The 25,045-nt window shown below is 37.5% G+C and overlaps 1 protein-coding gene across 1 annotated transcript; it reads right to left on the reverse strand.

Annotated features, from left to right (window-relative positions):
* Window positions 1–1,375: 1,375 nt before the first annotated feature.
* LOC117794609 (broad substrate specificity ATP-binding cassette transporter ABCG2-like) lies at window positions 1,376–25,045 on the reverse strand. The gene is made up of 10 exons (XM_071614838.1): window positions 24,908–25,045; window positions 20,478–20,705; window positions 18,403–18,505; window positions 16,421–16,480; window positions 15,061–15,209; window positions 14,305–14,379; window positions 12,506–12,642; window positions 11,180–11,224; window positions 6,958–7,105; window positions 1,376–1,934 (listed from the first exon to the last, which is right to left on the reverse strand). Exons 5-10 carry the CDS (start codon window positions 15,136–15,138, stop codon window positions 1,890–1,892), a joined length of 528 nt encoding a protein of 175 aa, XP_071470939.1. The 5' UTR covers window positions 15,139–15,209; window positions 16,421–16,480; window positions 18,403–18,505; window positions 20,478–20,705; window positions 24,908–25,045; the 3' UTR covers window positions 1,376–1,889.

A 25,045-nucleotide genomic window follows, 5' to 3' on the forward strand; every position in this document is an offset into this window, starting at 1 on the left:
TTAAGAGTCCTAAGCCACAAGAATCATTAAACTATGCCCCATGGGCCAAATGGGGACAGCCACTGTTTTTTCTTCTGACCACAAACAACTATGGGCCTGATAAATCTAAAATATTAACTATTTGGTACTTTCCAAAAAATAGGTTTGCCTGTTCCTACACAAACATTCCAGCATTTTAAAAATTGTTGAGATTTGTCCCATTAAGCTCAGGGATCTCTAAGGTTTCTCCCCTTATTCTAGAGACTACTATTCTCTGAATATTGCTGGACTTCCTTTTGCAGAACTGAGTTCACTGATGAGACCAGAAGGCTGAACACCAAGCCTGGAGGCACTGGGCTTCTGTTTGCATCTTAAGGACACCTAGGACCAAATGCACAATCCTGGTGTATTTGCACGTAGCTATGTCCTAATCATACTCTGTCCAGAACTACTACTTTGAGAAGCAAGTAAGAAACATAATACATAAATCATATGAAAGAATAAATGGATTAAATCAAATTGTTCAAAAATACATAATGCAGGCAATAATTACATATGAAAATTATGATGATTAATGTTAAATAGTCAGTAGTCCTTCATTAGAGCCTACGAAGGTCATAGTTCAATACTCAACTGAAAATCAATGATTGATAATGTACATTTCGTCCTAGACCTCCTTAAGATGCAGACCGAGCGCCAGGGTCTAGGCTAAACTGATTTCAGCTAAACTGATTTCCTTACAAATGATGGACAAATGAACTGGAAGTTAGAAAAGCTTTATATGACACAGGGTTAAAAACAACAGAAAAACCTTGAAAATTGATAATCAACAATGACCACAGAGCTAGTTAAAGATGAAAAGAACATTATATCATTCTAGTTAAGAGGGTTAACCTGACAGTGAATAGCCTTGTTTAGTCTGGTTACTATCTGTGCATAAAATGCAAACTCTTTGAGGTATCTAGTGCTTCCTAAAGTTTAAAATCTCTTAATAAGGAAGGTGAATTATAAGGAACAGCACTTTGCATACAGGATCCTCCACCAGACAGTGGGCAGCCTAGACAATGGTCAGCCTAGACAACCCTCAACTGTATTCAGTAACATCAAGTTCTCTCACTGCCTCATTTCAAGGGCAAAACAACCCTCTTGCCCCTACTGCCTTTTGTCTCCCGCCCCTTTTCTCCCTCCATCTGTGCTTAAATTTTCTGTACAGACCCTTCTGCAATCTGATATATCAATTATCATGTCTCTACCCTCATAACAAATGAATTGCGCAAGAACAGAAATGTGTATTTTTACTCATTTTGTGTACTGCTTTGTGAGTTCCCAAAATGCAGCATATGATATTGTGAATGACTCTGCAAATGAAAGTGGACAGCTATGCAATACCCATACATATCTGAGATACACTGTCTTTATTTTCTTTTTTTGAAGAAAACTATTTTCTACTCAATATTACCCATTATAATTTGTCTAAATCAACAAAAATTCTGGGTGAGGTAATCTAAGAATCACTAAGAAACTTTCCCATAAGTAAAACTTGTGATTTTTTTTTGTTGTTGTTCTATTGGCCATGATTACATACCAAATGAAGCAAGGATAATAAGTAAATGGAAGAGAATAAACCAATTCCTGAAGTAGATCATATCAAAACCATGTTACTTCTACATGGGTATTTCACAGCATAATTAAAAGAGTCTCAGGTCACCTGAAATATGTTTTCCTCAGGATCACTCAGCAAGTTCTTGAAAAAACACCAGATAATCCATCTGAGCTGATGATAGAAGAAGTGATATAGGTGGTCTCCTTGAAGGCTGAGCTCCTCTTCTTCTGACCACCTGAGAGTTGGTCTAACTCAGCTTTTGTTTCTCTGTAGATGGAGGAGTTGAGGTAAAACTCAATTAATGTTTCTATGACTGGTATTTTCCCCTTGGAGAGCTCTTCAGTCTCACTGACTTTCAAAGAAAAAATGAATAAAGAACAAAAACACTACTATTAGACAACAAGTTATTTAACCCATTTTTCTTTGACTCCTTTCTTCAATAACAATTTGATTTTAGAGCCTGAATATAAAAATTACTAGCTTTATCGCCGCTTTTCACATTAGAAAAACACAGCTGAATGAGCTGGGTACTACTATGATTGTAATTACAGATAACAGCAAACTCACTGACCTTTTCCTCCCAACGTGGAACCTAACTATTAAAATAAATATCTTCATACAGAGTTATAATGTTAATATAAAAATCTGGTCCTTTTATTTTACATGTTAACGCATAAAAAACTGTTTCTCATTTTTAAATACTATAACAATGAGCATATTGTTTTTAAGAGAGAGAATTTTTTAATATTTAATATGTTTTCCTCAGGCTCACTCAGCAAGTTCTTGAAAAAACGCCAGACAATCCATCTGAGCTGATGATAGAAGGAGTGATATAGGTGTTCTTTTTTTTTTTTTTTTTTTTTTTGGTGGACACAACATCTTTATTTTTTTATTTTTATGTGGTGCTGAGGATTGAACCCAGTGCCCCGCGCATGCCAGGTGAGCGCGCTACCGCTTGAGCCACATCCCCAGCCCAAGCATATTTATTTTTAAATGGAAACCCCCCATAAAATCAAAAGTAGCATATAAATGCTCAGTCATAAATGAAACAAATAAACAAACAAAGAACCATAGCACTCTCAGGTAACAAAGCCTATCTCCTGACTGGTATCAGAACACAACATTAATGCAAATTCACAAAGCCCTGTTACAATATCTTTCCATATCACAAAACCTCAGCCAAATTGATTAGGCAAAAACTGTGAATCTGAGACTGATGTACCTTCATGCCCTTCTTTCTCTCTGTTTAATATCATAGCAGAAAATTCTCCCTTAATAATTTCCAGAAAGAAGACTGCAGGGCTGTTGTACAGCTCACAGGGATAACCTGCAAAAGAAGGCACTCCAACAACTCAACCCAAAAGTAAAGATGGTCTTCGAAAATAAAGAGGACTCACACAGTGTGAGACAGGTGAGACTAGGGAAGGCAGAATTATCATCTTCTCCCTCATTTTCATACATACATACATACATATATATCCAACCAAATCTGGACTCTTTACAACATATTACGTTAGTTATTATCTACAATAAGTAGTAAAGTTCAATATGCTATCTAAATTTCCTGGAGTTTATCAGTACTCCTTTATAAGACTAAGGCTAAGTACAGGAAGGAAGTTTTAAAGGCCCAGATGCATTGTATTCTCTGAGTTGATCCAAGAAATACTGGAATGGCAGTACTAATGACAACAAGATAGCTTTTCCACCTATTAAATTCATATTTCAAATTTATCATCTGTCAATCTGTCATAATTCCAAAGAGGAACAAATCCTTCAGGGTAGCATTCTGGAGAGAAAATGGCCAGTACAGTACACCTGAACTCTTTCCTCCACTTCTAGTGGCATAAATCATCTAAACTTTGCCTGTGGTCTGATTCCTGTCTCCTCTGGACTCCCCAGATCCATACATGCTTGATTATTTTTAAAGGAGAGATATTAAACAAAAACAAATTTAAAAAGACATCTGTTTGAGGTCATAGAGAAGCATCTATGATCATACCCAAATATCTCTGAAGCAGATTCTATGAGCTATTTTTTTTTAAATCACATAATTTAATAAAAAATTCAAAGAATTAGGCATCCCTGAAATATTGGTCCAATCAGATTTGGGATTAGCCATTCCATTGACTAATAGATCACTCACACCCACTTAAGTCCTAAATCTTCAGTCTAATGTTTCTAGAAAGTTAAGTAGTATCTCCATGAGCTCTCCTGAAGGCAGAGCAAGATTACATGCCATGGTAAAAACAAAAATAAAAAAGCAATCTGTTATAGGTCTCAAAATAATAATATTGGGGCATTCCATAAATATTTAACTGACAGAATAACTGGATATAAATCTAAGTAGCTAAATTTTGAACTTTAAGGGAAAGATCACTGTTACGGTTTAGATATGAATTTCCGCAAAGATTCATGTTGTTTTAATCAACTGTGACCAAAAGACCTGAAAATAAAAACATAGAGAAGGAAAAGTTTATTTTGGCTCATGATTTCAGAGGTTCAGTCCACGGTCAGTCAACGCCGTAGTGGTGGGCCCAGGGGAGATAGAACATCATGGTAGAAGGGCATGGAGTAGGAAAGCATCTCAGGTCATGATAATTAGGATTTAGGGAGAGAACTTCACTCACCAGGAACAAAATATAAACCCAAAATGTATGTCTTCAGTGACCTACTTCCTCTAGCCACACCCTATTTGCCTGTAGTTATGATCCAGTTAATCTATAGCAGTGGATAATCCATTGATTAGGTTATACCTCTCAAAGTCTGATCAGTTCACCTCTGAACATCCTTATGCCATCTCACACATGACCTATTGGGGGAAACCTCATATCTAAACCACAACACACATGTTTAAGGCATGGTACACAATACAGCAATCTCATAAATTAATAACTTGAATGGACTACTGTGTGGTAGGAGGAATTAGGTCACTGGAAGTATGCACTGGAAGAATTTATCATGCTCCTGATCCACTTTTCTATCTCTCTCTCACACATTCTCTCTCTCTCTCCCCCTCCCTCCCTCCATCCCTCCATCCCTCTCTCTCTCCCTCCTTCCTCTCTGGAAAGAGTTGAACAGTTTCCACCACTACACCTTTCTGCCATGATGTTCTCACCAAAGGCCAAAAAAATGAAGCTTAGTTCTCACCTAAGGCCCAAAGCAATGCATATAGCTGTATTGGAGTGAAATCTCCAAAACCATGAGCCAAAATAAATTTTTCCTCCTCTAAGTTACTGTTCTCAATTATTGATCACAACAATAAAGAGTTTATTAACAAGAAGTGGGGTCATTGCTGTGACTATACCTGACCATGTGCTTCAGAAACATTTGAAAATGATTTGTGGGAGGAATTTGGAAAATGTGGAGATACAAGATAAAGAAGCTTTGGAATGTTGTAAGCAGAGGTTAATGGACAATTATGGTGTGACCTCAGGAGACCAGAATGTCAACAAGAATTTGGACAGTAAAGATTGTGTTCATGAAATTTCAGATTGTAATAAGGAGTGTTTTGGAAACTGGACAAAAGTCCATAAGTAGTATATTCTGACAAGGAACTTGTTTCCATTTTGTTCATGTCCCAACACTCTCTGAGACTGAATTTAAAGGTGATGGACTAATTAATCTATTGGAGGAAATTTCAAGGCAACAAATCATTGGGACTGTGGCATAGTTATTGCTGGTAGCTTTTAGCCATATTTTTAGTGAGAAATGGCAACAAGAAGCAGAACAGAAACATTTAAAAATTTTCTGTTTGGCCAGAAAAACACTTGTAAAGCTGCAAATAAGGAAGGTGCAGTTGCTGAAGAAATCAGAGCCTTTAAAGAAAAAACAATGTTTCATGGAGAAAAAAGGAAAGATGTTTAAATGTGTAAAAATGATAACTAGTTTGAAAGACTCTGCTTTGAGAAGAGAGTCCTGGGTTATATTGCATGCACAGGGCCACCTAGAAACTTGTCCTGCCAGGACTCATTTCACTGTCCAAGCACTCAGTAGCTGCTACAGCTATTGTTCCAGCAGACCCAGCTACTGTTCCTACAGGCAGTGGGCCTTGGTGTCATCTGTGTTGTGCCAGTTTTAAATAATGCAGAATTCTGAAGTAGGGGGTTCATGAAAGTTTTTTATCCAGATTTCAAAGGAAGGCCTGGGAGATAGGAATTTGTGCCAAGGTTGCAGTCTCTGCAGGCCGCCCCTGAGAGGGTGATGAGAGATTCTGTGAGAGGAAGCTAAATCAGTAATGGAGTTGCCAGGACTAAGTGATGCCATGAACCATGGAATGTCTGCTGAGGAAGGATATATGCAAAGAACAAGGCTTTTTTTGGAGACTGTTTATTCCCTTTTGGAATGGAAATGTCTACTCTGTTCCATTGTATATTAGAAACATGTAACTTACCTTTTATTATGTATATGGGCCCACAGCTAAGGTGTTACCTTGAGTCCCACAGAATACTTTGGATTTAGAGTTTTGAGAAATGTTGGAATTGTTAAAGACTAGAGGAACTTGTAGGACTGAATGCATTTTGCATTATGAGATGGACATGAGCCTTTTGGGGTCACAGGCAGAATACTATGGTTTGGATATAAAGTATACACTTTAAATACTTAAATACTAAAGAATTTAAGACTTGGTACCCAATGTACAGAGATGGAGCTTTTAAGAAATTATTTGATTATGAGGGCTCTAACTTCCTCAGGAAACTAATTCATTTCATGGGATAATAATGAGAATAGATTACTTAGAAGTGGGACCTAATTTGAAAAAGTAGGTCACTGGGTTCATGCCCTGAAAGGATTTATTTTGTCCCTAACCTATTTCCTCTCCTTTCCACTCCCCTCCCCACCTTTCCTTCTCATTTTCTCCCTCCTCTTTCTCTTCTTCTTCTTCTCTCTCTCTCTCCCCCCTCCTTCCCTCCCTCCCTCCCTCCCCCCCCTCTCTCTCTCTCTCTCTCTCTCTCTCTCTTTCTCCTTCCAGGTTGCCATGAGCTGAACAGCTCTCCTCCACCATTTTTCTGCCTCACCTCAGGCCCAAAGCAATGAAGCCAGTAGACTGTGGACTGAAATATCTGAAACTTGAAGCCAAAAACCATCATACCTTTTGTAATTAGTTTTTCTCAGATATGTGTTATAGGAATGAAGAGCTAACCCACACAGTCACTGGGAAGCAGTACAGCCACAGGACCAGTACAAACACTCTCATACACATATGCTGCCATATGAAGAAAATGTTTGGCAACAAAGTGACCAAGAATGTTTTAGAGTGTTGGAACCCAGAGGTAAATTTATACAAAGATCAAACAGCACTCCCATCAACCCCTCTGTTCTCTCCCAGAATTCCAAGAATGAAGGATCTAGTGCATGAAAAAGTCAACCAAACCTACTGATGCAAAGTATTCCAAAGCCTTCTTTGCAGGACCTTGGTACATTAGTTTTCCTGAGGCCAATAAGGTGAGGCTGTCAAAGAGCTTGAAGATGGAATACTGAGGGTGACTAATGGTAAAGATGATTGTTGGTCCCTGCTCAGAAATCCTAAGTTAAAAGAGGAAAGATAATGAATCATTACACATCTGAACCTTGCCCTTCCTAATAAAACAGTTTATTCTTACCATTAAAACAAGACTTCGCAGTTCAACTTCAATTTCTCTTACACTCTTCTCACCTCATCTTATGTTACCTACATGACACTTGGGGAATCTAAATTCAATGTTGTTGTTTTTTATATTTTTTTTTACTTGCAGTTGGACACCATACCTTTCTTTCTTTATTTATTTATTTTAGTTGTTGATAGACCTTTATTTTTTAATACATGGTGCTAATGATCATTTATGCCAGGCAAGTGTGCTATCGCTGAGCCACAGCCTCATCCCTAATTCAATGTTTTTATTAGTACTAAATTATTAGAAATTCACTTTAATATGTGATTTATAAATTAAACATGTTATTATGCTTTATTATTTCAACAACACTGCAATTCAAAAAAAAAAAAAATCATGATGGGCTGGAAACACAGCTCATCAAAAGTGCTTTCCTAGCATATGTAAGCCCCTGGGTTTCATACCCAGATATGCAAACAAAAAAAAAAAAATCAAGATGTTTTTGTGCACCTTAGTAATTATTATGAAAAAGTAGTAATTATTATGGGCTTTGTATCTTTAATAATAACCCCTAAGGGCATGTTTTATTTGTTTGCTTGTTTTGAAAGAATTGTTCATATACATTATTAATATTCTTTGTGTTCTAAACAGGATATAACTTGGCAGCATTTATAATCAGTTTTTTCCCTTGGAAGAGTTTTGCAGTGTTTATAAGTACCATAACAGCAATTAAAATACATAATCAAGATAAACAAAAAAAAAAGACAATTCTTGCCAAGAAAAATAAAAACTAAAAACACTGGGCTTCTGAAAAGATGGTACATCAACAGTATAGAATCTACTGTAAGGCTTGTTAAAAATGCAGAAGTCTGGACACTCCTACTAGACACTGAATTAGAATTTCTGAGGTTGATACAGGAAGTTCATATTATTAACAAGCTGTCCAGGCAACCTACAAATATAATCAAGTTTGAGAAGTAGTAATAGAGTAAATAGTAAGACAACAGTCATACAAATAATTCTCATTGATGATTTGTCTTCTATCACTTTAGGATTAGTTTTCTTTTTTCTACCTTGATAAAACAATGAACATTCTGAAGTATGTACTATGAGATTGCTATATGCTTTAGAAATTACTTCATTTTAATTTTTACACTACTGTCATAAGGTAGTTTCAATATTATAATTTCATAATTTTTCACAGGAAAAACTTAAAAGTCAAGCAAATGCCCTCTAAGTCACAGTTATGAGGAAGTAAGGCTATGATTCTATCCCTGGTTTAATTTGTGGTAGAAATAGTGTTAAAAGACCATTTCACATGAGTTAATACTACGGATGCAAAAAATAAAGGTAAAAATGTTCAAAGTGGTTATTCAAAATGTTTATGAGCCAGGTGTGGTGGTATGTGAGTATAATCTCAGCTAGGCAGGAGGTTGAGGCAGGAAGATTTCAAGTCTGAAGTTAGCCTAAGCCACTTGGTATACCTCTGTCCCAAAATAAGAAGTAAGAGGGTCACATGATCAGTGGTAGAGCACAATGAGGTTCAATCCTGAGAGCAACAGCAACAACAAAAAACTTTAGGAGATCCACTTCAATTTACAAGTTTGATTAGTTCCTAGTATAGTTTAGCAGTGTGCCCAAGGGTGCTCTGCCCCAAAGATATTTGGGCAAGAAGACCAAAAATTTCAATAGAATGTGGAATAGATATAGCTAAGAGTTCCTTGTAAGTAAAACGGAGGCTAACAACTTAGGCTAAAGATGATACAAGTGGAACATCAAAAGGACCAACAGGACTGAGCTAAGAAAAAGGATACTCCTGGTCAAAGAAGCTCAGTGTTACAAAGCAAGAGGTGTGTTTATATGTGTCTGAGAGACAGTGACTTGGTATTAAATGAATAAGGTAACTAAAGAGACTACAAAAAGAGAATGACAAGCCTAAGATTGGCCCTTCTCTCAGAAACTGGAACTGTATTCAGTAGACATCTTCGAGCTGCTAGACGACTAGAAGCAGGAAGCAGAATTGTATGAGAGCCCTGCTACCCAAAGTGTGATTGGATGGGCAATGTCATTAGTATAAGTATCTCCTCTTAGAGTCCTCTAGGGGAAATCCTGGGCTCCACCTCAGATTTAAAGAAACAGAATCTCCATTTTAATCAGACCCCAAGTGATGACTGCATAGCAGGGATTGATCTCTGCAAGAGGCAAGATGCTTGAATGCTACCCAGTAAAAAAAAAAAAAAAAAACATAAAGGAAATAGTTACAATATTCTGTATCAATTCATCATTGTCTAATGAACACTGTCAGCAGAGCTGTAGATAATAAAAAATTTCCTGGGTATGTTCTATAAAGGAACCCGAACTCCAGGCCCATATCCTGGCATCTTCACTTATATGTATGTTGACATCTAGAGCATAAGATATTTAAACAAACAGCCATCTTTGCATCGTCCTGTTTTTTTCTCTCCTATCAGAAACTTTTTCACGGGTGCATGGCCATCAGAGAAAGCAAGGTAAGTACTAGGGGAAGCCATGAAGGTGGTGTGTCAGGCACCTTAAAGTATGAAGTAGAGGGGTTTCCAGAGGTAGGAGACAAAGATATTGCCCAAAGCAAGTGGCAGACTGGTTGTATTAAACAATTAAATTATAGACAGACCAAGTAAGTAAATATATTAAAATAAAAGGAGCCACATCTCTAATGGTCTGAAGTGACTTGCAAAGGCTGAAAGGGAAAGAACTAAAAGTGACACAGAGGTATTGGACTGGAAATAAAAATAAAAATATGAACTCATGGGTATCTAAATATATCCTCTTATAAATAGCAATAATTACAGAAGTAGTTTACATGTTTTTTTATTATATATATATATATATATATATATATATATATATATATATATATATATAGAGAGAGAGAGAGAGAGAGAGAGAGAGAGAGGGAGGGGAGGGGAGGGGAGGGGAAGAAGGACTGGAAATATAGCTCAGGTATAGAGTAAGTGCTTAGCAAATATGAGGCCATGGGTAGGAACACTGCCACACACACAATAAAAACCCCACTACACACACACATACACACACACACACACACATAAAATTCATCCATGACCAATATTTCCAAATAAAATATATTTCCAAATTTTATATAAACACATACAGTAGGCCTAGGTACACCTACTGAAGATCTAAAAGAAATGCCACTCCAATAGCAGTGAGCACACTAGCAACCACATTTTGGTTTCTTAATATTAATTAAACCAGAATGAACCAGATCCATCCACAAATAGCTAACTCAGGAAAAGTGCAACACAAACATGGAACATCACAGTGACTACAAAGTAAAGAAATCATGGAAGAATGATCAGAGAGAGGTCGAAAGAACACACAGACCATTGAAAAGCCATCCCGTAGTCAAATCAGGATCAATTTAATCATTAAAACAGTGAAGAAAAACAGATTCCAACCCATTGCATCACACAGAAAATGAACAGGGGAAAAACTCTTCCTTAGATAAAATGTCAACAATTCCCTGTTAGGCAACTACCACAAGAACAGGAGTTATTAGCTTACACTAAAATTGGTGGGTGAGACTTGAGGAGGAACACAACCTTGGTATAATAGCCAATTATCTTCACAGAAAAAAAAAATACTAATCTACTCTAAAGAAGAAAAGTACTTCCCCAGCAGGGAAGCCCAGCAGATTGCAACATGATCAAATGATGGAAGTTCACACCACCTATGAGACTGGAATCTGCTCATGGAACATAGGGATGGACCCAGTAGAGGGTCATCCCATGAAATCCACCAAGACTTGCAAGAGCGTGACAGACAGGAAAGGACTGTGGAACTCACACAGATTATCAAAACCAACCAAAACAGGAAAGCCAGAAAAGACATGTTTCAGTGAAGAATCCCAAGGCACTACAGGAAACAGACACTGCAGGGGAAGCTGGTGACATGTGACTAGAGTCTAAGCACTGGATGGTTGTGAAGCCACCACATTCAACTTCCTTACCTGAAGGCTGGTGTAGTGGAATGTCCTTGCCTCTTGGAATTTACACTGGGGAGAATTTACCAGAGATGGAGCATGAGGTCAGAAAAAAACTTACACAGGTGGAACATAGATGGAAGAAGAGGGGAGGAAAGCAGTAAAATAGAAGTTAGAGAATCCACGTGAGGGAACTGGGAATTTTTTTTTCTTTAAACTTTTCTTGGAACTTTCTTGTCAGTTTGAAATAAATTTTTATAATTTTAAAGAAGATGTTGAAAAATTAATTTTAAAAATTTCTCCTATTACATTCCTGCCAGTCTCCTTTCTTGATAGAAATGAATGACTTTTTTTTTTCCCCAGTGTTCTACTTTTCCAGGCCCCACTTAGGAGTCATAACAGGCCAAGTCCATTTCCTAAGCTGATCCAGTTGGTTCCACCTTCAAAAAAGACCCAGAACCCATGCTTTTCTTACCACCTGACCACCAGTATCCTAGGACAGGGCCTACATCTGCAGCTATTTCTTGGTGTCCTTCATTCACCTTGGCCTCATTGTGCAGTCAATGCTGACACTCTCAAAATGACCCTGGACCTTAGCAGCAGAAAATATGTCTCACAGGGGCCAATGAGGTCTATATAATCTGTCCCAAGCCCAACTTTACTTTACATCATTTCTAATTGGCTGAATTGTGGCCTCTCCAAAACTGATATGTAAAAGTCCTAACACCCAGCACCTCAGAATGTGGCTACCTCTGGAGAGTCTTTAAAGAGGTCACTAAGATTAAAGAAGGTCATTAAGTGGTGACTCATCTAACTGTGTCTATTGAAGGATCCAAGAAGAAACAACTTATAGACACTTGATCTCAGCTTCCAGCTTTCAGATCTAGAAGAAAAGTAGTATCTGTTATTCAGCCCCCAGCCTGTGGTCTTGTTATAAGAGTCTAGCAGCCAACCTGCACTGGGTTCTGTCCCTCTGGCCTCTCTGATGCTCCACACACAACAAACATCAAGCATGCTGTGCCTCAGGGCCACTGGCTGCTCCTTCCAACCAGAACTCTCTGCTGACAGAAAGAGCAGGACTCACTCTGTCACAGGTCTCTTGTCACATACTTGTGGTCCTCCATGACTATCCTGTTTTTTTAAAACAATTCCTCACTCCCTCCATGGCCTTTCTTCCCCAAATTTTCCATTCATTTTTCTTAATAACACTTCTTTGCTCGTTGACTATTTCTCTTTAAGAAGAAAGGAAGAATTTTGCTCTTCACTTCTGAATCCCTGGCCACCTGAACCCCTGGTACATAGAAGTGATCCGATTGTAAATAAATAAAAGAACAACGTTCCCACAATATTTACCTTTTCAGGAGCAAAAGTACAGTATTTGCTGTGCTTATATGTAAAGCAGTTGTTGGTAGATCCAAGAACAAAATGGAAGGATCAGCAGGCAGCTCCATTGCTATACTGGTCCTTTTTTTCTCTCCTCTAGATAAAACCTAAAACACAGATTATTACATTATCAACAAGAACCACTATGGTTACCACCATAGTGAATTAACTTTATTTGGTGGATTAACTTCAGTCCTACAAGATACTCTTTCTCTATTACCCTCATTATTCTGAACAACAAATAATTGGACACCTGAAAGAAGAAGGAGGTCTCTATTTGAAGATATAAGTACCTGGAGGCTAAGGGCAGAGGATCCAAGTGGCTGGACCTGATATGAAGCTCATACTTTTAACATTCTGTATATTCCTCACCAAGTCAAAGGTTTAAAAACAGTGAGTAACAAAACTAAAAGATATGGACCTGTCACAGTGAAACCACGGTCTAAAACAGGAGATAAAGCTAGGAGATGAAAAAGGAAAACACCTTGAGTATTCTATTAGTCTTCTAACAACAATCCCCCTTCCCCCCACACACACACTTCACTGCTTCTGACAAAAGTCCCTGAGTGGACTTACAAGAAAAGGGTACACTTGAAGCCAGGAGAGCTCATGTTCTGCTATACCACATAAGCACTTTTTAATTCCCATAAGATTTTCTAAATTGATAACATCTACACCCTAACTCAATACAGAATTCCAATTAATTTTTTCAGATAAAAGCAGGAGGTGGGATAGTCCACAGATACCTGGTTCAACCTTTTCAACCAGTCAATATTATTGTGTGTGGTGAGAAAACTAGAAGAGTTCTGGGGAGAAAGGCAGTAGGGAACAATTCTCAAATGAAGAGTCTCCAATGAGAAATAACTAAATGGAAATAATAACCCTTCATTGGGAACTTTTAATAACTGAGCTTTAAAAAGATATCTGAAGACAATTTGGGAAATGTGGATGAATACTGTTTGACATAATTGATGATATGAGGATATGATATTACTCTTCATTTTGTTAGTTGGTAATGGCTTTGTGATAAGGTAGGCACATATCATTTTTCCCCAATGCATATAAGTATTCTGGGGTGAAATATCATACAAATTTGTATAAAATGGTTCTGTAAGACAGAGTTGTAATAATTATGGGAGATGTTAACAATTGAGAAATCAAGGTGAACAGTATTAGTAATTATGTTAACTTCCATATAATTAACATAATAATGATACATACTAAACATAATGTATAATATATAAATAATACAATGTACATATAATATACAACTAATATATTAATTACCCCCAAATCACATCATTATAGTAATCAGACCATCTTCTCTAGATTTCTGTTATGTTCAAAATATCATAAAAACTAAAACTATATAAAATTATTTGATTCTATTAGATTATGTTAATTATAAGAAATCAAAAACAGTCTTTATATATGTTCCCCAGAAACCCAAGCAAGTAACTAAGGACAATGAGTGCTTAATGGTAAAGAACAGAGTTAAAAAAAAAAAAAAAAAGTACCAAACTGGAATGAGAAGATCAAATAAATAAAGAGAGCCAAGGAAAAGAAAATCAATACTCAGTAATAAAAAATAACTAGCATCACGGGACTATTTTTCCAAATAAAATACTTCACATAAAGCCTATCAGCAAGTATAATAGGAAGCAGCAGCCAGTAGGATGCTCCACCCACATTCTTCATTTTTTTTTAGGAGGGAAGATCAGGGGCTTCATTCAGAGACACTGCATTCTAAACAACTCATTATCACATACAGGTCCAAATATCTGCTCAGCAAACCCTCCACGTGGAGCAGTAAACTGTAAAGTTTGATCATTCTCTCCATGATCCTGCAAACCCAAAAAAGGTTGAGTTACTTAGTCCATTCTATTACTCTTGCCCACAAACATACTTCTCAAACCTAAGAGCATGGTAGGTGAGTCTGGAAATACATATTGGCCAAAAAAAAATGGGAAGAAAGAGAGGATGAGAAAAAAAAAAAAAAAAAAAAAAAAAAAAAAAAAAAAAAAAAAAAAAAACTACCAAAGATAAGCTATAGAAAAAATTAGTAGCAATGCAAATTAGAAGTCAGTCCTACTGTGATCAAATATAATTCTGGAAGTCAAATTACAGACAAGTTATATATACAAAGAAATAATACCTGGAACTTGTCATTTATGAATTCCAGAAATATGCCTTAAAAAGCCATGAAACAATGGTCCCAAGAAGAAGAGAAGGAAAAGAGCAGAAAAAGTCAGGAAGAGAAAAACAGGAAGAAGAAAAGTTAGTGCAAAGACATCAAATGAGCCCTGACTACAGCAATGAGACCACACTCCACTCCAGGGATTCCACCATCTTTGAGATTGTTTCTCCAGCTTCATTTCCACCTTCAAAGTAGCTATGTAGTTATTTTTCTCATCATTACAGAAAACAGCCACACATGTCATAAGAAACTTCTGATTAAGGTCACACTGTCCACACAGGGAAGTCCACTTTCCTGGCTACAATTCTACCAGTTTTTTTCAATTTACCTTGGAATCAGCTACTTCACTTAGATCTAAATCCTCAATGACCTTGTTGATCCTTTCATTTTTTTCATGATTTGTCATAGTTGTTGGAAGCTGAAGAGCTGCTGAGAACTGCAAATGTTCTCTGTCAAGGTGTTCATCGGAACATTATTCTGAAGGGAAATACAATTTTAATGAGTCATACTGAGTCTTTTCTTATACTATCCCTCTAGTATATGTAGCTCAATAGATGAAAATAACAAACCCAAGGAAATGCTGTAGTTAATGCTGTGTTTTCAACTCTGCTAACTATGGAGACTCCATATACAGACAGCTGAAGAGCCCAGGGAGGAATTTCAACACCCATCTGAACATCCAAGTGGAGCACAAGGAAGTATGATATGACTACTGGCAGACACATTCAAGTATGTTCTCAGGAAGGAAAAGAGGCAGGGAGGGCAAAAACATCAGCAGACCCTTCTGAAAATGATACAAGTAGAATTGATATCCATGTCCTACAGAGGTCATATTCCAGGTCCTCTCTGACTTTCCATTTAACTCCACCCTCTTTCTAATAGGAAATTTTCAGAAACAGATGTAAGAAAAGTTAATTCTATGAGTATGTCACATAATCAACTGGAAGCACAATAAACTGCAAACCAAGAAACTTGCCTATATAGAAACACATGAAACCTAAAAGTAAAACAACTAATACTTACTTGAACCACAAAACCTGAATAATATTTGAAATTGGCAGGTCGAGTTGCTCCATTGATCAAAACATCCCCAGATAATCCACTTAGATCTTTCCTTGCAGCTAAAATATTTAACAACCTACAAAAGGACAAACATGGTGCAGCTTTTTTTCCCCCTTCAATACAGGCCAATTCTCTCAGCTGCTGTTAGTTCAAATTCTGTTCAAGCTATAAAAATAACTAATTAAGAGATATATGACTTAACTAAAATTTTGTACATATGTGTGTTTGTGTATTTCTGTGTGTGTGTATGTGTGTGTTTACATTCAAATCCTCACCTTCCTTTTCATTTGTGCTACAAGAAAGCACAGAAATATAAAAGCAAGGCGAATTTGGCTTATCCTGTATAAACCTCCCAAAAGACCCTCCTGTCCATCTGACATTGGTGGATCCAACCCAGGAAATGTGCTCTCTTATCTAAGACTAGTGTCTTCAATTATTCCTTATGTTCCATCTCCCCATATTTAATATTATTCCCTTCTTATTCTTCCTCATTAGCTCATAATAGGTTTGACAGGTGTACCTCAACCACTTTATGATGCTGTATTAGTAAGACTGATAAAAGTTATTTCTAAAAGCACACTGAAACTACAAAAAGAAAGCTGACTTATAATTTCTATTATACTCACAAAGACTTGTTTTGAACTTTGGGTACCATAATGGCATTGACAACAGGTTTCATGATTCCACTGAAACACAAAAGCAAAAATGAGTAATTATTCCATTTTAAACAAAGTTCTATTAAATTAGGATCTATGTTAAACACACTTAAGAGAATTTCATGAAATTGCATCAGATTCTCATTAAAATCTCTTAATTATTTTTTTTAAAGAAGTAGGAAATGACTTACTGAAAATAGGAATATTCTGACTGAACAGAACTTAGTTAACTTCCTACCTGTGATTTTATGCTCACACAGTGTGTCAGTCATTTATATTACACTTGCCCTTCCCCTTCCTTTCTTAATAGGAATATAATGGATATCCTGGGAGTAGGGCAACAGACACTGGCATCTGGGAATACAGGATGGGAAGCAGTGAGAGAGTAGAGGGGAAAAGTTGTAGGCTGTGAAGAAGCTTATATTGGAAAATAAAAGAACTGAACAAATAAATAATTACATTAAGACTATGAAGAGGCATTTTTTCACTGTTTTTAAATAGACTTTTTAAAAAACAAAATTTTATAAACATTGAAAATGTGAGAAGAACCTAAAGTGTTAGATTGGAATTGGTGCATTAATTAGAAGTAATAGGTTTTAATCTACATAATAGTTATAGAAGAGTATAGATGGAAGGGTGCTGAGGAACCACTTGCCATCCACCACTCCACTTACCCCTCCTGGACAGAACCACAACCTCGTGAACTTGCATAAGGGATTCAGTTTTTTTTTTTAAAACAAAGATATATATATGCATACATGTGTGTGTATGTTCATGCATACATATATTCTCTAGGCATGTCCACTGAGGTGGTTTAATTCCAATGACACATGAATAGCAATGAGCATTCTAAACACTCAGATGATGGTTTATAAATACCATTCTCCACAATTCCATAGAATGAACATCAGCTGATTCTGGCCTAGCAGGGTCAGTGCACATTTTCGGATTTTTTTTTTAGTAATAGGATTAAACTTAAGGACTCATGCATCATAAACAAGCACTCTATAATTGAGCTACAGCTTCAGCCTTTTAAAAATTTTACTTTGATACAGGGTCTTGGTAAGTTGTTCAATCTGGACTTGAATTGTGATTCTCCTGTTTTAGTGTCCTGAATAGCTAGGATTACAGGTATATGCCTCAACCTCAAAAGTGTATGGAACTTCTAGCTATAACAAGAAAATACTCAAAGAATGAAAGAATAAGTCAAAACAGTGAAGGAAGAAGGGAACTCAAATTGAAAGGTCTCCCACAGACTAAATTCAGACCAACAGAAGTATCAAGATAAATAACAATAATAATACATTACCACTAAGTGTTATTGAAAGAGGAATCCATGACTCAATAGAGTATATTAAAGAAGAAATAGTAAATGAAGCTTTTTCCTCTTAGTTTAATGCAAATTATGAGTTAATGGAAATAAATCACCTTTTGGTAATTATCATATTTTCTGATCTAGACAGGAGTCATGAATGGGAGCTGAAGCTGATGAGTTGGACTATAATAAGGAACAAGATTCTGGATTAATGTCAGAGCACCACCTTTCACAATAGTAATGAAGTGCAAAGAGGAAAATGGTGACACTGTGGTGAAATTTGGCAGACAGATGCATAACCAGGTGATCCATTTTAACATCACCTGGAGTGGGATGGAATTAGAAGGTACCAGTCTGGGTGAGCCTGAAGAAACATGATGTGGTGAGGAGCACAGTGATGGGCAGTCCTCAGAACCACACCTGCCTTCATTCTGAGGATACCTGTCTCCTCAGCTGCTGCCAGACAACAAATGAGTGATTACACAGGAGAGGGTCCTTCTTTCTAGAAAGTAAGGCTGAAAGAGCTAGGGATAGAAAATCATCATGTGAACAGTCTGCTCTTAAATGATTCCCAAAAGACACTAGTAAAAATGAATGCAAAAAGAGACACAGTAGGGCTAGGCTCAGTGGCACGCACCTGTTATACCAGCTGCTTGGGAGGTGGAGGCTGGAGGAAGTCAAATTCAAAGCCAGCTTCAGCAATTTAGTGAGGCGCTAAGCAACTCAGTGAGACTCTGTCTCTAATAAAATACAAAATAGAGCTAGGGATGTGGCTTAGTGGTCAAGTGCCCCTGAGTTCAATCCCCAGTACCCCCCCCCAAAAAAAAAAAAAGAGACAGTGAGGGGAGCAAACAGTGCAATGTAACAGGTAAGAAATCTAGTGAAAGGATTATGTTCATTCAGGTTTATGTTTGAAATCATTAAAAAAATAATCATTAATCTGAAAATTTCCCAAAGAGAATAATGAATTTTCCTCACCATTATAGAATATTCATAAATCTTCAGGAATGGATAATTTTCCCCATAGTTATTGAACACTGGTGAGGAAAAGTTCAAGTGCTGTGTATGAAGAAAAACTAAGCTTAAGAGAAAGTTTTTCATGAGGTATGAAAATCTTTTCAATTCTCATGGTCAAATTTGGTTTAACTTCTTCTTACAAAAGGAAAGCAAAAAAGTATCCAAAGGAAAATCGAGATTCTCACCACATTTCTTGGAATATAGTTACTGTTTTGAATGGTGACTTGTGCTATCAAATACCATCCCATAGCCTACTAACCTGAAGTGAGCAGACAGGAGAAAGATCTGACACACAGCAACCAAAAATGGGTGTCCTTTCCTACAGATACTTACACCAGAAACACAAGAAATCACAAACAACAGTCCCTGCAATTGTAAAAATTGAAAGAACTTCAATATTTGACTGCACTTTTATTAGCCTAAGAGCACAAAACCATGACCCCTGTCCTTTGCTAAGAGGCACAACACTGAGCCTTAAGCACAACAAGAAGTCTTGAGCAGATGTGACACTTAGGGTATCCCATAACTAGTCTACTTGGAGGAAAAGATAATCTAGAGGTGTTTGGGAATGTGGCTCAGTGGTAGCAAGATGGCCCACTGTGCACAGGGCGAAGGGCTTGATCCCCAACACCAAAGTGGGCAGGGGCAGGCAAATGTACCCTCACATGAAGAATGCACTTTATATGTATTTATCCTACACATATTCAAATCAAATTACCTTTTACCTCTTTCAACACAAAATCTGAAAGTACCAATATTTTCTTGATTATCTCACAAAACTCTTGTCAGCTTTTCATAAGTCAATTCTATCTAATCATTAACAAAGGATAAAAGCTTTAGATCCACTATTCCTCTTCTTATTCACCTGGTCAGGATTTCTCAACCAACACAAGAGAGACAAGAAGTAGGCATGATAGCAGGTATTGCCAGAGAGTTTTAATCCTGCACAAAGCCCCTGAGCTCAGCCCATGAATCCTCAGAGCCTCAACATTTTTCTCTCAGGCACACCCCAATACTGTCTACCCAACCCTGTCATTTCCTTGTCCTCTGAAGGATGTTAGGCATTACTGACAGTAAAGACCACAGATGCATACAAAATATCAAGAAAACTGGTCAAACACCTGATTTTATATAGAGCTACAACCACACCAGGCAAAAGGACTGTTATAACCACTTTCCCAGCCTTGGAGAGTCAGGAAAAGTTGCTTGCATACACTAGGAGTAGTTATTTCCTCTATTAAAAAACAAAACAACAACAACAACAACAAAAAAAAAAAAACAAGAAACAATCATTGCCAGGGCAAATCCAAATTCACTTTCCCTCATGACAGAGGGAAGCGCAGTTCTCTAGCAATCAGACAAACAGTAACAACCCTAATGGCCAGCATCTGTGAGCTCATAAAGATACAAGTAGTGAGAAGTTCCAAACTCACTGCCACTTTAATAATTAAATGACACATTAATTGCACAGTCATAAAAGCAAACAAAACTTGATGCAGTTCATAAATTCTCTTCAAAGTTTAAACTGCCTGATAAGTGATCCAATCATTTCAGTCCTAGCTTAGCCTAAAGGAAAGAAAGCATGCATCCATATGTCTCTACAAAACTTGTACTCAAATGCTCACAGCAGTCTATTGGTAGTAAGCAAAGCCTAAAGGTCAATAAAGTGATCTTTTAAAAAGTTCATGCACATACCTGATATTCAATAGTATTTCTTTCTCAACCGTTCTTCATCAGAGCAGAGAACCACTCTTCACTTGTACTAGATAGCGATAGCAGATGTTATGAAAACTCAACACAGCTCCTTGGGTAATTGTCTCCTGGTCACCAGCGATCATCTCAGGGAGGTCATTGGTGTGTCTTTGTAGCATTGGGATAACAACCTGGTCATTACTGGAAGACATCTTCAGAGGTTTTGCCTTTCTGTGGAGGGAAAAGTAATAGTAAGTTGATATTCCATATAAACGAGATTGTAAACTCTAGATACCAATTCATTGAAAACAAGATGGTTTTAAACTGTGCTGCAGTGAGTAAATTATTTTCCAATGAATAAACAGCCTGCATCACTATGATAAGAATAACCTTAGAACCTAAAATGGGAGACAGATGAAACTTTAAATGCTTGTACTCAAATTAGATGTCAGATAAATTCCAATAAGCAAAATAGTTGAGTATGAAAATTACCTACAACTCATAAAGGAGAAAAAAGACAAGTGAGCCAGGTACATTGGCACATGCACCCCTGTAAGCCCAGTGAATCTGAAGGCTGAGGCAGGAGGATTGCAATCTCAGAGGTCAACCTGGGCAACTTAGTAAGACCCTGTCTCAAAAGAAATATAAATGTACCTCAGTGGTACAGAACCCTTGGGTTCAATTCCCAGTACTTAAAAAAAGGTGAGGACTGCTCCTGACTTCAAAAAGCATATTATGATACAGCTTCAGTTCAGGGACAGCCTACATGAGCATCATAATATCCCCTGTACTTTTTTTTTTAATGTTGAAAGTATTCATAATGTTGCTACCAAAATGGGCTTAGACCGGCAATCAGGGACAGCAGAAGGTTTTCTGAATTTAGAGTCCAGACTTCACATATCTGTTTATTATGTACTTTCAGTCAAGTAAGAAGGTAATCTCCAATATTGTTTACAATGCAACAGATTTCGTCACTAGGAAAACATTTAAATTCTAGGAAGATATCAAATTAAGTATGAAAATGATTAAGTTAATTAAACCAATAGTTAAGTAGATCAAGACTTGAAAACAAAAACTGAAAAAAGAAATCAAAATTAAGAATTCAAGCCTTAAGTGGTTGTGCATACCTATAGTCCTAGCTATATGATTAGGCTGAGGCAGGATCATCATGAATTCCAGGTAGCACTGGTAGTACAGTGAGACTCTGTCTCTTATATGAAAAATAAGGGACTGTGGAGGTGTAGCATACTGGTAGTGTGCATGCTTGAGACCATGGGTTGGGTTTGACCCCAGTACAGGGGAAAAAATACATTAAGCATTCAATAGCTGAGTTTAGCTACAGTTTAAACAATGACAATGGAAAAGAATTAGTATAGTTTACTGAATTGAAGAGAATTAATAAACTTTAGTTTTCTGAATTGAAGAGAATTATGTAAGAGGATAAGGAACACAGGGCATGATGGGAAGGGTGTCTGATCTACATGTAACTAGAGATGTGGGAGAGGAGGGAAAAATGAAGCAGTATCAGTCAGAAATACTGGCCATAGTTTGGAGGTTGAAGCAGGCGGACTGCATGTAAGAGCAAGACCACAATTGTAAAGTTTAAAATGTTGGAGGCAACAGCAAGTTCAGAATCCATTTGAAAGATCTTTGTCATTCCCATCCATTGACTTTCTCTCTCCTCTAATGATCTTGTCCTCCCGACTCTGCTTCACTATGCCTATTTCTGGTCCCCCTTGTCTAAATAATATCACATCAGTACCACTAAACAAAGAACTGGTAACTCTGGTTCCCTTTGTTTTCCAGTATAGTTATATTGATTAAAATTCCTTTACTGCTTTTTGACATTACTTTTTCTTCCAGTTTTTAAAGGCTAGTGGCTGGACCTAAGTTTCTGGGACTCCACCACATTGGACCTCTGGCGTAGGACTTCAGAAACAACACTTAAAGCAAGCAAAATTACAACTATGATAGTTACAACTACAACAAGCCATTTCAAGAAGTACAATTAGAACATGCACTGTTGCATGCATTATGGAAACACTGAGAGGGCTCTTCCATTGCCAATCCTCAGTCTCCTCTGCATCCTTTATTTATTTATTTATTTATTTTATTGGTTGTTCAAAACATTACAAAGCTCATGACATCCTTGTGTGACACATACAAAAGACACAGCCCTCAAAAGTGAATGCCAGATAAAGCTTCTCTGAAGAGACACAATGTTATCCCCTTTATTGTCACTAAACTGTGTGACAGACCATTCTGTTTTCATTATGGCCTCCTTGGTGTAACATAATTATTAAGTGCAGAGGGCCATTGGGTCAGACCATGTCCATTGTAATGTGCTCCCTCATGGCAGCTTTCTACTCTAGGTTGTATATGATTTTGTAAACATCATACTTATGCTCACTTCAAATGCTTCAAGGATGCTTAATGACAATAAATGCAGAAACAGATTTTGCATGCTTGTGTAATTTAATACACCTTGTTTCAAAAACAATGTGTTTCCTAAGAGAATTCCTGTACAATACCCAGTACCTGAAATAAATATGCCCAATATACATTTGTTACTATGAATCTCTATACATTTCTGAAAAAAAAAAAATCAGCAATTACATTTCCATTATTAGGTAAGAAAATAAAACAAGGTACTATTAAAGATACACACACAAGATGATATATTTACAACTTAATTTTTGGTCATATATTTGAACATTTTTAGCATTATTTTTATATGTATTGTAAAAGGCTGGTTAATTTTTAAAGTTAATTATTAAAACAACCACTCACAGAAAAATTACAAACGGAAGTTCAATAATTCTTTAACAAACCACCCAAACTTGGAGTTAAACTTAATTTCCTGTGAATAAAAAAGCCCCAATATATTAGTCAGTGCCTTTAAAATATATGTGAACCAATTTCTCCTACACCTTTAGGAACTCCTATGCTCAGTAAATTTATGTCCATTCAATATCAATTCTATTTATCTTCACACACTTGGAGACAGGTAAGTGTTTTACCTTTACCAACCTGCAAAAACCCACTATAATACCAGGAATCAACTGCTCCCCCACATCATTTTCTGAGAATCCATTCTGAATCATCAGTTTGTATTTCATGGTCATTTTCAAATGAAACTGTCAGGTTCTGCACATATAATAAGGATTTACGACTCTCCACTTGAGCCTATGAATATCCACTTGGCAAGTAAAAGAAGGATTACAATCTTGGCATCTCTGGATCCATGTTATATCTGTCTCCTTTGTCAGTCACCTTGGATTCTGGAAATGACAGACCTGACCAATAAACCCCTTGTGATGAGTGGAAACTACCCCCGCACATACCACACAAAACACACATACACATACAACTAGGAAATACCAGCTTTCTTATATCCAACAGGTTCCCACCAGACCAATTGTGAGAATGATCATCCATGCCATAGTCTGACAAAAGCTGCCTGACTATGGATACTTCTATGTAGTTCCCCTTGTCTTAATAATCTAGAAGTTCATATCAATGCCCCCAAATACAGGGTCTGGAAACACTGGTCTACTTCCCAGTATACCTATATTGATTAAACTTCCTTTCCGCTTTTCACCATTACTCTTTCATTTGATTTTGAGACAAGGAAAAGAACTGATTTGCTAACTGCCCCCCACCTCACCTCCATTTCATCAGGCCTCTGGACTAGGACTGAACTCTGGTTAACAAAAACTCCCATCATCTCACTTGAGCAGCATGCTTGCTGTTTTTTTTTTTTTTTTTTTTTTTTTTTTTTTTTAACAAATCACAATATAAACCAACTTTCCTGCCAAATAAATTTGCCCAAGTTGTGTGTGCTCAGAGGCAGGGCAGTTAACAGGTCTTGACTCAAACATTGAGAGGAGTCAGCTGGGTCTTTCAAACAGATCCAAAGAAACAGCTTCCTCTTAATATGATGCCAATCATTTTCTGCTGTGCTGTTGAATTCCTGAAGAGCTTTCCCCAAATACCCCTGGCTCCTTTCCAGGCTTCCTCCTTCCTGCAGTCTGGGTCCATCATGAAAAATATGACCCCTTAAAATTAACAGCATAGAAATTCTGAGTGGGGAAATGAGACTGGCCCACCTCCCCTTAAAAGAGGGTCAAATGCTCCTCAGCAACAGGTACAAGTGAATAAACACAGAGACCCTTTCTTGTTTTCAAAGAACCTGCCTAACACTTCCTCAGAGCCATGTCTCCCTCTGACTCCCCAGACAGCCTCCCTATGTATTCACTTGGGGTTTTACCCACAAGCCAAGTCCAGTGGGGGTTTGCGGGGGGCTTCCCATCCCCCAGCGTTCTGGGGACGTGGTCTGTGCGGATCCTGGACCACGCCCACAGCCACCGCAGAGACCTTCACAGGACCCAGAGGTCCCCAGTGAATCTGCTGTCTTGGGGTCCGCCAGTCACCACTGGAGGCGCCTGGAAGGTATGGGCGGCCCCGCTCAGTCCTGCGGGTGGGGAGGAAGTGGCTTGGACGCGGCTTCGCCATACCGGGATCGGGCTTCAGGGCTGGGGCGCCGGCTGCTGCCTCCCAAGAGCTGGCTC

Source organism: Marmota flaviventris, chromosome 7 (assembly GCF_047511675.1).
Source record: "Marmota flaviventris isolate mMarFla1 chromosome 7, mMarFla1.hap1, whole genome shotgun sequence".
Taxonomy (NCBI): Eukaryota; Metazoa; Chordata; class Mammalia; order Rodentia; family Sciuridae; genus Marmota; species Marmota flaviventris.

Bases quoted from the DNA above. Each gene is read 5' to 3' on its own strand.
- LOC117794609 (XM_071614838.1), bottom strand. From the start codon at position 15,138: ATGACAAATCATGAAAAAAATGAAAGGATCAACAAGGTCATTGAGGAT. The intron at 11,225-12,505 runs GTAAATATTGTG...AATTCTCCCCAG, and splicing joins GTACTTTTGCTCCTGAAAAG to TGTAAATTCCAAGAGGCAAG. The intron at 1,935-6,957 runs GTAGGTTTGGTT...TTTCTTTGAAAG, and splicing joins CTTTGGAATACTTTGCATCA to TCAGTGAGACTGAAGAGCTC.